Consider the following 15,703-nt stretch of genomic DNA (forward strand, 5'->3'; position numbering starts at 1 on the left):
AACAGCTTTTTTGAAGTATAATTGAAATACAGGAAACTGCAGAGATTTAAAGCAAAATAGAGAATGGCTTAAAGTGCAGAGTGAAAAAAATGGGAACACAAGTAGAATTACATTCACTTCATGATATACTAGCCATGAGGTGAAAAATCTACAGTGCCTAGAACTTATCAGAATTACTCAGGTGTGTATAAACTATTAATAGTTAGGCCAGAGTAAAAGAGGGCCCAAGCAGAACAGATGGACCACATCTCATTGCAAAGTAACTTATATAACATTCATCACTCAGGATTTAGTTTTTCAAATGAATTAAAAATATGCTACCATTATATCTTCTAACAAATTATTTTATTTTTTTTATTTATTTATTTTTTATTTATTTATTTTTATTTATTTATGATAGTCACAGAGAGAGAGAGAGAGGCAGAGACACAGGCAGAGGGAGAAGCAGGCTCCACGCACCGGGAGCCCGATGTGGGATTCGATCCCGGGTCTCCAGGATCGCGCCCTGGGCCAAAGGCAGGCGCCAAACTGCTGCGCCACCCAGGGACCCCCTAACAAATTATTTTAAATAACATTTTGGGCAGCCTGGGTGGCCCAGCAGGTTAGTGCCGCCTTCAGTCCAGGGTGTGATCCTGGAGACCCGGGACCGAATCCCACCTCGGGCTCCCTGCATGGAGCCTGCTTCTCCCTCTGCCTGTGTCTCTCTGCCTCTCTCTGTCTCTCATGAATAAATAAATAAAATCTTTAAAAGTAAATAACATTATTTTAAATTTAATGAATTATTAAATTCATTAAACGATTCTTTAAACAATAACTACTTGAAATTAGTAGCACTTAGAGAATAACAGTTTGAATTGAAGAAAAAGGAATCGTTTCACTCTTGTAGAAGTATAGAGAAGTAACCAGAGGGCAACCAAAATGCTACAAGGCTAAGTTGATGGAAAAGTACTCAAACTTTTGAGGGTGATACGTATGTTCATTATTTTGACTGTGGTGATATTTTCACAGGTGCAAATATGCAAACTGTACACTTTAAATCTGTGCAGTTTCCTGTATTTCAATTATACTTCAAAACAGCTGTTTAAAAAAAAGAAAGGAGGTATAGGAGGAAGCCAACCAAACCCTGTCTATGGTTTGAGTCTCAAAGCGTGCCACTGAAAATCACTGAATGGTTCTACCTTTGGAAGGTATGCAATAACACTAAGACACTAGGTTTTAAACATTAGTTTAGACACTAGCACACCTTAGGCTTTAACAAACCTCAGTCTCTTCCCAGTTCCTCCATAGTCTAGTCTGTCTCTTCAACTCTAGGCATAGTTGTAATGAGAAATACTGACCAGCATATAAAAGGCTTTATAAAAATTGGAACCTGCATGCTATTCAAAGAATAGAAACTGGCAGCAAATGAACCTCAATGGCCTATGCATAGCAAGAGTAAATAAAAATTTATAAACCTAAAATGAGGGCATTACAGCAACACAGACCAAGAATATTAGGGCTGCTGACCTCAACTGCAGCCACGATCAGGAAATGGGTGAACTGCCAGAATACTATCAAGGATTCCTACGGTCCTTTGTTACCTAAGTTTATCAGGTCTTACAGACTATAAGTAACAACCAAAGAATCACAGGTTACAGAATATTAACTTTAGAATATGGATTCTAATATCTATAGAGAATACTAATTTTAGACTCAAGATTCAGTATACAACTCAGTGCACCAAATATACTTCTCAAGGCTATATGGGCTACCAACCCAGTAAGCCAGTGAGTGATTACAAGAGACAAACTAAAATTCATACATTGATAGGAAAGTTTATTTAAATTAATAAAAGAATGTGAGAGTATATTCACGTATGCAGAATTACCTCGGTTTGTTCAAACACAGTCAGAGGGTCACTTATTCCCCTGTAGTTAAAGGCAAAGTAGAAATAGATACATGCACCTGCATCATAAATCTGCGTCACCCTAAAAAACAAACAGACAATCCCCACAAAGCTTTAAGTTAAGTGAAATCAGATTTAACATATAGAAATTTAAAGGTAAAGTCATTTGATTTAAGTCATAATCTCATTCCCTACCCAGTCTCTTAACTCCATGGAAGGAATGGAGATTGGCTGCATGAAGTAAATACAGGAACTATTCACACTGTTTTTAACAACTTTTTTTGGTAAGTCTGGATTATTACCCAAAGAGTTTAAAAAATTAAAAACAATGTAAATGTTTCTCCAATTAGCCTGAAATAAATAAAAACCTCATTTCCTTCAGAAGGGTTTAGGCTTTTGAGGGTTTGTTTTTGTTTTTTGTTTTGTTTTACAAAGTATAGGGAAGTTAAAGAAGCCCCCAAACAGACTAGATGGGACTTGGTGATCCATTATAACCTTCTAAACTTCCTCAAAGTCAATAAAAATAGGCATGAGAACTTAAAACTTAGAAATAGGAGAAATGTTCAAATACCAAAAATGATCAGGCTGGGTAAAATACAGCATCTTCACTAACTTCACATTAAAAATTATTAAGAACTTTGGAAACAAACTGAATGATCATATCAAATGCAATGACATGGCTTTAAAATACCGTCTCTGAAGGTTTTAAACTCTGGGCCCCATATGTGCACATGTTGTATGTGTGTTGACAAAAGATACCAAGCACATTAGATTATTAAATCACATATATGATATATACCTGGGCTTTCAAAATGCAATTAGGTAAGGCATTTAAAAGAGGGCTAAGATAATCATAGTCAGATCAGTGAGTGCAATTTACAGAGGTTCCTACAAAGAATTTAATTTAACAGAAGGAGCAAATACTGAGAAAATACTCTTTTTACTACAACTATACAAACAGAATCTAATCTAAAATTTTAATGGCCTTTTAGGCCAAATGTTAGATGCCTCAGAACAGAAGAAATGAACTGTTTAACAATGCTACTGTCAATTTGCCAGCTGTGTTTTTCTTCTAATGTTAATTCACACTCATAAAAAAGGTCCCTTGAATGTTAACATTTTAAGTACCAGATTTACAAAGTTTAAGAAAAATTGGAGAGCCATTTTAACTATAAGGGCACTATCATTTAGGAATAACCAAATTTAAATAAATTGAAAGGATACCTGAATGAGTTTATCACAATTAGTAACATATTTATCATTCATATTTGAATATCAAAAATAGAAAATGCAACTAAATATTAATAGAACATTGCTACCTTCCAACAAATCTAGGATCTATACCACAGAGTTCAGTTTTCAATAGTTAAGCAGGCTTCTAAAAGTCGTAACAAAATTTCACTGACTAGAAACTCAAAAAAAAAGTAAAAATAATAAACATTTTTTGGAAAACCTCAATTTGGATCTACTTCAGAAACTGACTCAGATCTACATCTTTTAATAGATCAATTCTATAATTTAAGACACTTAAACGTTAACCTCTTCCACAATCATCTGGACAAGTGATAGCATGCCTGCCAAAGTCATTATTTCATTCTTTAATTTCTAAAAAATTTTTGGAGTTCTTTATTTATGTTAGACTCACTGGCTAGGAATTCCTTCCCATAAAACTTGTTCAGAAAATTTAGGGTTGGAGTTTCTATTCCAGTATACAAAGTATATTTTAATAGAAATGAAATAAATAAACTCAATAAATACACTCTATAGCTAGTTATTTTCCTCAGGATCTTTGATTTCAATGAGCACTATAATTATTTCAAATTAAGTTTGAAATAACTTTTTTAAAAAACGTTTAAAAAATGTATCTCACACATTCAACATTTACATTCAACACACAATAACCTTTGGCCAAACTCTTAAGCAACTCAAATCAAACAAAACCAAAATCAAACTCTAATGTTAGTTCTATCAAGTATGAGATAAAAGAACTGTATTTAAAATCCTCATTTACCAAAACCATTCAAATAATTAGACTGCACATTCTAAATTTTGATTTATAAAATGATTACAGAAGCTGAGCATATAAGCTTTTATCAGAAAATCATTCTTTAAAAAATAGCTACTTAATAAATGGCATACATCAAATACATAATAAAGAACCTTAGGCCTTATGAGTTCCTTCTGAAGAACCACGACTTGTGTTACTACAGTAGATGTCCTGAGGCAAAATATTTTACTTCCCAATAACTTTCAGTAAGTAGTGGTTTATCACAATGATATTCTCATAATGGAAGGGGAGAAGTCTAGAGAGATAAATAGGGAGTGGGGCAGAAGGATGAAGAGGGGATAAAATCTATTAAGTTTCTACCTGATAAAACAAAGGAATAAAAAAATTCTCAACTACCCAAAAATATATCCCATTATTTCAAATGTTTCAAATTTTACGGTAACAAATAACTTTTGGGTTCTTAGGCCTGATTGGCTTTCAGTATTATAAAAAGAGGCCTGAGAGACCAGAATGTCAAAAAAAGAATTAAGTATCAATTTAGGTTCATAACAGAAATAAACACAATTTTTTTTTCTTAGACTTTAAGGTAAAAGACTTATTTTTAAAGACATCTCCAAATTAAAAAAAGAAAGAAAGAATACATACACTCTTACACCTTTATTTGGAAAAGTTCCAAGATCAGTCACTAAGACACCAGTAGGTTTACCAACTTATTAAGTTTTTTTATTGTACAGAACAAGGCACCTGTTTCCCCCTCCTTTAGATGTATCAAGTGACTAGTCAATAATCTCTATATCCACATTTTTAGCTTTTATGTTCTCAGATTCAACCCTGAATATACTTACTCAAAAACATGTTAATATTTAGGTTTGGTACTTCCTGAAATGGTCATCAAACCCTAATTCTCTCTCCCACAAAGAAGAAAAAAAAAAACACAATTTCAAGTAGATCCTTCTAGTTGACATGAACATTTAATGTTTAAGAAAGATTCTTTCCTCAGATCTCATGTTAGAATTTTGCTTTCTTACCCCAGCAGAAGCACAAAAATTTAGCAAATTCTGAAAGATATCTGTCTCAATGGGACCAAAAGTAGAACTAAGAAATATAATCTGGTAGCAGGGAAGTACAAGATGAGGATATAAAAGATAGAAAAAAGAGAACAATTAGAAGAGATAGTAAAGAGTAGAGAAATATTTCTAGTCTTGCAAAGCAAATGTATCCAAATTATCAGGCTTTATCAAAATATCAAAGAGGACTTAACAATTGGATGCTTTCGTGAGGATCTGTCATTAGAGAAGAAAAAGAATACCCAAATTTCCCTCACTTGCAGTAGTATAGGTTGTCTACCTCAAGTTTCATGTAATGACCTCACAATACAATGGCATTCACATAGCCCTTCACATGCTTTTGCATTTTAGACCCATAAGCCTCATCAAGCAGATGGTATTATCACTGCCTTACTAATGATAAATTTAGAGTTCAAAGAGATTAAATTACTAATAAACAGCAGAACCATGCCTTCACCCATCAGACACCTGTACTGTTAAAAAACAAAATTAACAAGGCAGGAAACAACAAATGTTGGAGAGGATGCGGAGAAAAGGGAACCCTCTTACACTGTTGGTGGGAATGTGAACTGGTGCAGCCACTCTGGAAAACTGTGTGGAGGTTCCTCAAACAGTTAAAAATATACCTGCCCTACGACCCAGCAATTGCACTGTTGGGGATTTACCCCAAAGATACAAATGCAATGAAACGCCGGGACACCTGCACCCCGATGTTTCTAGCAGCAATGGCCACGATAGCCAAACTGTGGAAGGAGCCTCGGTGTCCAACGAAAGATGAATGGATAAAGAAGATGTGGTTTATGTATACAATGGAATATTACTCAGCTATTAGAAATGACAAATACCCACCATTTGCTTCAACGTGGATGGAACTGGAGGGTATTATGCTGAGTGAAGTAAGTCAGTCGGAGAAGGACAAACATTATATGTTCTCATTCATTTGGGGAATATAAATAATAGTGAAAGGGAAAATAAGGGAAGGGAGAAGAAATGTGTGGGAAATATCAGAAAGGGAGACAGAACGTAAAGACTGCTAACTCTGGGAAACGAACTAGGGGTGGTAGAAGGGGAGGAGGGCGGGGGGTGGGAGTGAATGGGTGACGGGCACTGGGTGTTATTCTGTATGTTAGTAAATTGAACACCAATAAAAAACATAAATAAATAAATAAATAAAATTCTCAGAACAAAAAAAAAAAAAAAAAAACAAAGAAATTTTAAAAACTAAGCAGGAAGTTGCCATTGCCATACAGTTGGCCAGCAGGGCCTGGTTCTTGGGCTGGAAGAGGCCCAGGTCTGCCTTCTTAGGCTGAAATTAAGTGATTCCAAGTAAATCTGAAAAAAATATCATGAATAGAAATACACAGAAATAGGGTTTTGGTGAAGCATACCTGTTATTTCAGAGTCCCACATCAGGTGCACTTAACAATAAAAGTATTATATTACTTCCCAAATTACCTAATTTGTAATTTTGCTTATACTGTGATTTTTGTTTCTATAATAAATATTGAGTTATATTCTTGAAAACCACACACACACATACACAGAAAAAAGGAAAGGCAGTTAAGTAACAGAATGTTTCATAAATTGTAAAGTGCTAGATTACTACTGTATCATTTACTTTAAGGATCCCTTTCACATAATCTGTCCTGATTTCCTTTTATTCTCCATTCTAATTAATTCTGTAACTTTATTGATAAGTCAAATGCTCCATTCAATCTTGATAGATTTAATCTTCTGGTGTTTATACTGGTCAGTTAATAACAAGAGATTGAATACAAAGTGCCCCTTCTCAAAAAACCTTTTGGACCACTGTTATTTAACAAAGAGGATAAGACCTTCCATTAACTGCCCACTATGGAAGATACCAGCCACATGTGGTGTTTTAAATTCAAATTATTTGAAATTAAATAAAATTTACCACTCAGTTCCATAGTCACATTTCAATAGCTCCACAGCCACATATGGCTTGTGGCTATCATAATAGGGCAGATGAAGAATATTTCCATTATTGTAGAAAGATCTGTTGAAAGTAATCAGTTAATCTTCATTTGGATATTTTGCTCTACTCATTCCTTTATTCTACACCCACTCATTTCATCAATAACTAGATGAAATGAGGGATCCCTGGGTGGCGCAGCGGTTTGGCGCCTGCCTTCAGCCCAGGGTGCGATCCTGGAGACCCGGGATCGAATCCCACGTCGGGCTCCTGGTGCATGGAGCCTGCTTCGCCCTCTGCCTATGTCTCTGCCTCTCTCTCTCTCTCTCTGTGTGTGTGACTATCATAAATAAATAAAATTAAAAAAAAAAATCCTAATAGTACTATCCTAAGAAGGTGGCAAAAGTGATGTTTAAGAAAACGTGCTAAATGGAATAGACTGAAGCTATTTCTCAGCTGGCAAATTACATCTATTAATTAAAAAATATGTTTTTTTTTCAGAATTAGTATAAAAACAACAAACTCACCTGCATGTAGAAAGAGGAGCAAACTGAACACCCTTCTCTTTGCATTCCCTTGTTATTCGTTCTTTAACATTTCTACAAAGATCCACAACCCTAGAAAACATAACAGAATACAACATGAAGTTTTCAAATAAATTACAAAAATTTGAATAAATGCTAGTTTATCTGGCATCCTTCAAGTCAGTAATTCTAACGAAAACTTTCATACTTATTCCTTCAGAAATGAACAGAGAGCTTTGATCATTCAAGTTGAGCTTTCCATTCATAATTTCAAAGGGGCAAATTTCTTTTTTTTGCCACAAGAAAGACAGAAGTCAGAAGAGTACACTCAAGCCTCCTGAAGTGGTTTTATACTTCAGTAAACCCAATTTCCAAATAAATTTAATTACAAGATTTTAAAAGCTTTAAAAAAAGCTATAACAAACATGTTAATGAAAATTCAATTCCGTATTTATAGGAATACCAATCTGTGTCCGTGACTAAGACATTTCTCTTAATATAAATATAATCAATAATCATGATGTACCAAATGCCCAACAGCCTACTGTCAAGCACTGAGCTAAAATACAGTTCAACTAAGACTCACTGGACATGAACTATGTGTAAAACTATGCTAGACTGATATTAAAAGTTAATGAAAACAGGTAATAGTTAATAAAGGGAAAGGGGGATAATATTTAACAGTATTAATCCTTTTTTCTATAGTTTAAATAAACTTTCTATTTGAAACAGTTTTAGATATAGAAAAGTCACGAAGATGGTACAAAGAGATCCTCTTTCTCTGGTTTCCTATAAACACATTATATAACCATAACAGATTTGTCAAAACTAAGAAACTGACTTCAGGACATCACTATTAACTAAAACACAGACTATATTCACATTTCACCAAATTTTATTTTGACTCCAAAATACTGTTGTTTTAAAACATGATGGCATCTGATTTCTTTTGTTTAGTTTTTGATATAATTTTTAAGATCCTATTTTGGAGTGGAGGAGGTCTAATGGTGACGTATTCATATTTTGGGAACATAGGAAAAAGCTCTGAAATGGAAAACATGCCAATCAGAGCTTCTAGGTCGGAGATCCAGAGACAGAAGATTTGACTGACAAAAGATTTTGCTATTACTACATATTCTGTTTCTTTTGGAAAATAAACTCCTAGGGCATATATAAACCTCTTATTCTCCAACAAACATACTAGCTACATACTGACACTGATTCTGTGTTTTAAACCTTGGTCTGTTTAGAATCAGGAGAATGCAAAAGATAACAAAGAAACTCAAAAGGCTGGGCCATCTTTAGTCTAAAGACTGATTTGAATGTATGAGAACCAATTTGACAAAAACAGTAACATTTACATGGATTATGCTTTGTAAAACACACTAAAGTTACTTATATTTCCAATAAGAAAAAGAATATATGGTTAAAATATAAATAGAGAAGTTCAGTATTTTATTAGCTATTTTAATATGGTATCTAAAAGTTTTATAAATTCTAATTTTACAAAACAGTGCCTTTAAGTTTAATTCTGCTTAATTCTATGAGAGTTGCAGGCAAATATGATTTATCAAGGTTACCTTTGTCTCACTTATGAACCGATAAGGATGCATGTTTTTAAAATATCTTATAAAAGTATTTATTTTTTTCTTATAAAAGTATTTAGATTATTGGAATTTATTGTCTTTATTTTGAAAAATCTAACATATTTATAACAAATACTTTATATATAAATAAAACCTACTAAGCTTTAATAGTTACAGGTTTAATTAATATTATACATTTATAACCAAGTTCTTTATCATGACTCTAGAAAATAGAATTTATGTGTTACATAACAATAATAATAATAATCTTCAGTACCAATGAGGAGGAGATGGGACAAAGAACAGGACTGAATGGTTAAAACCCTTAATGGGATACTTTCTAGAAATGATTTGTTTAGAGGGAGTTCAGAAAGCATTCTCTATAGAACACGTACAATTCAGTCCATTTGGACCATTCTATGGGAGATAAACATAACTGTGTATATGCTTTTAAATCCTTATCTGACCTGTTAGCAAATTTAACACTGTTGACAATTCCCTGCTTGAATAACATCTTCCTGGGCTTCTCTCACATCACTGGTTTTCCTTCAAATCCTCTAGGTATTATTCTCTTTTGCTAGCTCTTGTTTGTATGTTCATCCTTTAAATTTTGGGATTCCCTGGATTTCCTTCTCAAAGAAGTTTTTTTCTTCAACCATACTAGCTATAAGGGTTTGTATTTACTCTTGGTTTTAATCACAAGTTTCATGCTAGTGTCTCCAAAATCTTTAAATCTCCAACTCAGACATTTTAGACAGCTATTTTTATAGGCTGTATTCTTATACCATTCCAGAGTTCACTCAGGGGATTCTATGAAGAATAGTCTTTGAGCACTTAACAGGTACATTTTACTCGGGTCACTGAGAGATACACAAAAACTAGTAAGACCAATAATCCCTTAAGAGATTTATGCATGAAAAGGTGAAGCAATCTAATAATGTGTGAGAATTGAAGACTCTGATCCCATGGGTTTCTGGTAAACATTCTGGCTAAATGTCTGAAAGAAAAAGCAAGTTGCTACATGGGTAACAAGTAAATTTTATGTCAAGAATGTAGCTGCTTTCCATTCATTTTATTTATGAAAACCTCTGCTGATCAAGTTTGTTTTTTTTTTTTTTTAAGATTTTATTTATTTACTCATGACAGACACCGAGAGAAAGGCAGAGACACAGGCAGAGGGAGAAGCAGGCTCCCTCCAGGGAACCCAATGTGGGACTTGATCCCTGAACTCCAGGAACATGCCCTGAGCTGAAGGCAGATGCTCAACTGCTGAGTGACCCAGGCGTCCCTGATGAAGTGGTTTTATTTTTTAATTAATTAATTAATTAATTAATTAATTAATTAATTTATGGTGAAGTGGTTTTAAATGAAAACAAACCAAATACATAAGCCTGTATAAAACAGATATTGTGAGTCCAATAAATATGTAAGAACACACAAGAAAAATATTTAAAAAGTGAAAAGACATATGTGATTGATTAGCTTCCATAGCTGCAAGAATAAAAAGGCAAATGCCAATCATCAATTAACAGTAACTGATGAAAAAATTCATAATACTGAAGTTAACACTAGACTAACCTACCTTCCCTGGCAAGGAAGAGTATAAAAGACAAATGATCTTTGAGACAACTATGAACAGCTACCAAATGATATTTGCTGTTAAAAAGTTCAGATGTCAGTAAGTTGTTTTTTTTTTTCTGTCAATAAGTTGATTTTTTTTTAGTTACAAGATTTATCTCCTGGTTAAAATACAGCAACAAAACTCATGAATAACAGATAGATACTATAAAGTTGATTACTGTTTTACAAGGCATGGAATATGAACGTCCATGCACCAAAAGTTATAACACATAGTAGATAAAGAATGAATGCAGAAAAGTAAAGTTTTCTGGGAGAGTGGGGAAAAAAGAGCTTAGGGTAGAACTTATATTAAGATAAGTAATATCTAAGAGGTAGATTCATGGGGATTTGTTATATCTTATATAATTTATTATAGATTTAAAATAGTTCATATATTTTATAAAGAAAAAGCAAAAAAAAAAAAAAACAAAAACAAAAACAAAAAAAAAAGAAAAAGAAAAATGTAAGGCCTCGAATAAAAATGTACTAACAGTTTCCTTAAGAATTTTTATACTGGGATGACTGGATGGATCAGGGGTTGAGCGTCTGCCTTCGGCTCAGGGCCATCGGGCTCCCTGTGAAGAGCCTGCTTCTCCCTTTATGTCTCTGCTTCTCTCTCTGTGTCTGTCATGAATAAATAAGTAAAATCTTAGAAAAAAAGAAAAAGAATTTTTATTACTGAATGAGTTTACTCAAAAGTTCATTTTTAATAAAACTACTTCACATTTCATCAGTGTTTATTATCAATTCCCTAACCAATATTTGTATGTGCGTGTGTAATGTAAACATAGAAGTTGTACATAATATCTTAAGTTGCATTTCTTTTAGAAATCACTGAAATAGAAGATCTTATTTAATACTCATACAAATATCAAAACTGAATCATACATTACAAAAGAAGGTTAACACTGGTTTTATAATTTTGAACTTTTTAGAGAACATTCTGCATATAAAGTACTTAAGAATCTAAATCAAAGCTAGTGAAACTTGCTTAAGTGCCCAAAAAGATTCTTTAAAATGTAGACTTCAGTAATATCTTCCTTCTATTGAATTTAGATAATTCTGCCTCAAACCAAAAAAAGGGGAGGGGGCTTGCAAATATGTCATTCTGATGAGATATTAATTTTTTAAGATTTATTTATTTATTTTAGAGAAAGAGAGAGAACACAGAGAGAAAGGGAGAATCTCAAGCAGACTCTCTGCTGAGCAAGGAGCCAATTTGGAGCTCAATCTCACGACTCAGAGATCATGACCTGAACCGAAATCAAGAGTTGGATGTTTAACTGACTGGAGCCACCTAGGTGCTCCAAAGATATTAACTTAAATAAAAGTGTTTCTTTATAAAAATTTAAAAATTTATATATTCATGCACAAAGATACATTATTTCAGCAACTCCTATAGCATATTTGAATAATATCAGGCATTTTATTATATTTTACCTGTCCCACGGAGCAGAAGTCTCGAAAGACTCTCCTAATATGTAGTATTCCAAACCCAAGTCCTGTTAAAACATATATACAAAAATCAAGAAATAGATGCAGAAGAATCAATATTATTGTAATACTGCTACTATTTCATAATAATTGTTAGTATTACATGTTTCTAACTTAACTTCCACTGTTCTTTACTCCCCACTCCATAAAAACAGTGGAAAGTGGCCCTGCGAATGAGCTATATAACCTCCAGAAGGACAGGAACTTTATCTGTATTGTTTTCTGTATCCTTGGCCCCAGATAGTATGCCTGACACATGGTAGGAACTTAAATATTTCTTTAAGGAACAAAGACTTTATCTAAGAACTGTCTATGTACATGTAGAGCATACTAGAACAGATTTTTTTAGTAGCCTAAACAGCAAATTAAACAACACTAAAAAATGTTCATCAGGTTGGAAGGACCAGGGCCATAGAGAAGTGGGGGGAAGGATGTTAAGGGAGGAAGGTATCTCTCTTTCCTAAAATCAACTTTTCTTTAAAAGCAAATTTAAAAAATATAGTGCCATTCTTTGTACTAACTAAATGAGACAAGATATCTGGAAGCTAGGAGTATATCTTCTAACACACGCTACAATTCTTATTTGGTAAGTAACTTATAATACAAATTTCTTTACACAGAATACAATTCTGTTTTAATATCAAAACTAGAAAGAGCAATTCATAAGCTACAATAGAATTGCAAAGATAGGAAAGGAAATTTTATAAATAGAAAAATTAATACATGTTTTCACTTCTAGTAAAATGAATCACTTCAACTCTACCACTGGTTGACAGGAAAAATTCCCCAAATTACTGATCTAAAATATCTGGCTCTTCTCTTATGCATTCATTTATGCAATAAGCATATACTTACTGACAAAAGTATTAAACACTGAGAAAATAAAAAGATAAAAAAATAATCACCCTGCCCCCAAATCTCAAAATTACTTCTGACTCAGTTTTAACAGTGTCTGTTACTTGTTACAGTTACATCTCATTTTCTAGAATTCTGAATTTAGTATTATGGGAAAATGGTCAATATACTTGGAGAAAATGACCAAAAAACAAAAATTTGTGTATATATAAATCGCTTACTATGAAAGAGGTTGGGGTAGTAACAGTCTATTACTTTTCACAATCGTGAAAATCTTAATCGTAAATCTCTTAATCACAATTTCTAACACAATGCACAAGCAATAAATGTAATTTTCCTTATCTGCATGGGGAAATGGGATGCTCAAGAAAACGTACATGCTTCAAATTCACTGCAACCTAAAATTTAGATCTTACCTAGGGATTAAATTATTTTAAAAATGAGACACAATCCAAGCTTTCTTACAGAAGTAAAAACAAATTTTATATAAGTTTACGTTAAGTATTTCCTTCAGAACAATTTCTGAGTGAATATTTAGAAAATTCAGTATTTTGGAAAGTTAAATTCTCAGTATGATACCTGAGAAATGACCTTTTAAAATAAGCCCCTTCAAATGTAATCCTAACAATAGCAGAAAACAATTAAGAAACTTGTGTTTACTATAGCCAAAGTAGAAAAACAAAACAAAAGAAATGAATCCATAAACTTTTGAAAGAATACTTTCATATTGATAAGTATAGTAGACTCTTGTGGTTAACATGACTAATAAAGTTTCTCACAAATAGAAAATCTGTAATTAGAAAAATTTTAGAGCTCAAATACAAGTTATTTTATTTAGAATTATTCTCTATAGCAATCATCACCAATGAACTAATTACTACTTGGAATCAAGTTAAATACCAATTTTTAAAGAGTGAAAGAAAGATTATGAATCTCTAAAGCAGATTATGAATCAGAGTGACCTAAATAATCTTTAAATTCCTCAAAAATTACATATGGAAGATTTAATTGGACTTCTGAAGATTTGTAGTTAGTCCTATATTCATGTGAAATGATGTGTTACATTATACTAGGTTAAAATTTAAGAAAATAATTTTATTCACTCAAACTAGAAAAAGTATGGTCTACAACATAAACTGACAAGGGAAATACGAGATAACTTACTCGAATGTATGCAATGACATAGGTCAGCAAATAACCTCTCTGTCCATTGTCTTCTCCAGCTGCCAACCCACTGAAATAAAGAACAAACTGTTAATATATATCATATATATTTATTAAAAATACATAAAACTGAGATGCCTGGGTGGCTAAGTGGTGGAGCATCTGCCTTCCACCCAGGGCATGATCCCAAGGTCTGAGGATCAAGTCCTGCACTGGGCTCCCTGCAGGGAGCCTGTTTCTCCCTCTGCCTATGTCTCTGCCTCCCTCTATGTTTCTCTCATAAATAAATGGATAAAATCTTAAAAAAAAAAAAAAGTATATATATATATATATATATATATATATATATATATATAAAACTAACCAAACTACTATGACACCCCAAGATAACTGCTTAACAGATTAACAAACTATATTATACTGCATCTCATTTTTATTTTAATCTAATTTATCATAAATGTATCAAAGAGCTATCAAAAGAATAAGTTTGGATAAAAAAAATCGAAAAACACTTTTAATATTTCAGTTTGGTCATTAATTTTAAACTTTCATCTATCAAACTAATAAAACGGACTCATATGACCTCAATTACTTCTACCCATTACTGACAAAAGAACAGAGAGTTAGCCATGAGAAATAAGCTTAAATAAATTTGAATAAACTTTACAAACATAACAAGATACCTAAAATACTTTCATATATTCTTATCCATATATTCATGTATTATAGTCTTATTCACATATAAAGATGTATGATTGACTACATCTTCCAAATACTAAGAAGTTTCTTGAATACTTGTGTACACAGAATAGAAAGTATTAGACAAAAAAAAAAGTATTAGACATAGAGTTTATTTTATGAAACTTATAACTTAAATGAGAGATAAAACATACCTACACAGAAATATTAAAGTTTATGAAACAACATATAGACAATTACAAGACAACAGGTAAGGTTTTATTATGAACTACCCATTTCAATTTGAAAGTAGTTTTTATCCACAGAAATTGTATTTGGTGATCTAGTTAGAACTAATCCCATATAGTATATAATTCAGACCAAGTTCTCTGCTTTGTGAAAGTCATTCTTATTTTAAAAGACTATGAACGATTATTGATTTCTACTACCTTCAGTAAAGAGCTTTTAAATTTGCTTGTTTCCATCATCAGGCAGAAATTTAATTTTAACTATTCTTAGTCAACTAAAGAAAACTTAACCACAAACTCTTATTAAAGTACCCATGAAAAAAATCCCTCAATAAAACCAGATAGAAAGAAAAGTAGATTTTCTTTCTTGGGTCGTAATAGATGATGAACTTCTTTGTCTCTCTGCTTAATACCATAATTGTACCTCCTTGGTCTCAGGACGTTGAGCCCTTAACCATTGTGTTGTCTATGACGTTGGGCCTCTGTTATTTGAGCCCCCTCCCAAAGAATCAATTTTCTTATTGCTTCAATTAATATCTTATAGTTAAGTTGTTTCTTCCCCTGAAGTTTTGCTTGGATTTAGCAGTAAGTAAATAATACAGCATAGATGTACCCTTGTGCTATACAAATACTGTAAG

The 15,703-nt window shown here is 32.7% G+C and overlaps 1 protein-coding gene and 1 long non-coding RNA gene across 5 annotated transcripts in view; one reads left to right on the forward strand and one right to left on the reverse strand.

Moving 5' to 3' along the window:
• Positions 1-15,703, forward strand: part of LOC140624413 (uncharacterized) — an 84,068-nt gene that overhangs the window by 53,994 nt on the left and 14,371 nt on the right. The gene's annotated exons all lie outside the window — the stretch shown is intronic.
• AGPS (alkylglycerone phosphate synthase) overlaps positions 1-15,703 on the reverse strand; it is a 134,284-nt gene that overhangs the window by 20,527 nt on the left and 98,054 nt on the right. For 3 of the 4 annotated variants that reach the window (XM_072811258.1, XM_072811256.1, XM_072811255.1), the window contains exons 15-18: positions 14,140-14,209; positions 12,067-12,128; positions 7,424-7,513; positions 1,868-1,967 (exon numbers count right to left, since the gene is read on the reverse strand). In XM_072811258.1, the coding sequence (XP_072667359.1) occupies positions 1,868-1,967; positions 7,424-7,513; positions 12,067-12,128; positions 14,140-14,209 (322 nt within the window). The remainder of the gene's footprint in view (positions 1-1,867; positions 1,968-7,423; positions 7,514-12,066; positions 12,129-14,139; positions 14,210-15,703) is intronic. The other variant, XM_072811257.1, reaches the window with a different exon arrangement.

The sequence above is a fragment of the Canis lupus genome, chromosome 34 (genome assembly GCF_048164855.1).
Source record: "Canis lupus baileyi chromosome 34, mCanLup2.hap1, whole genome shotgun sequence".
In the NCBI taxonomy this organism is placed as follows: Eukaryota; Metazoa; Chordata; class Mammalia; order Carnivora; family Canidae; genus Canis; species Canis lupus.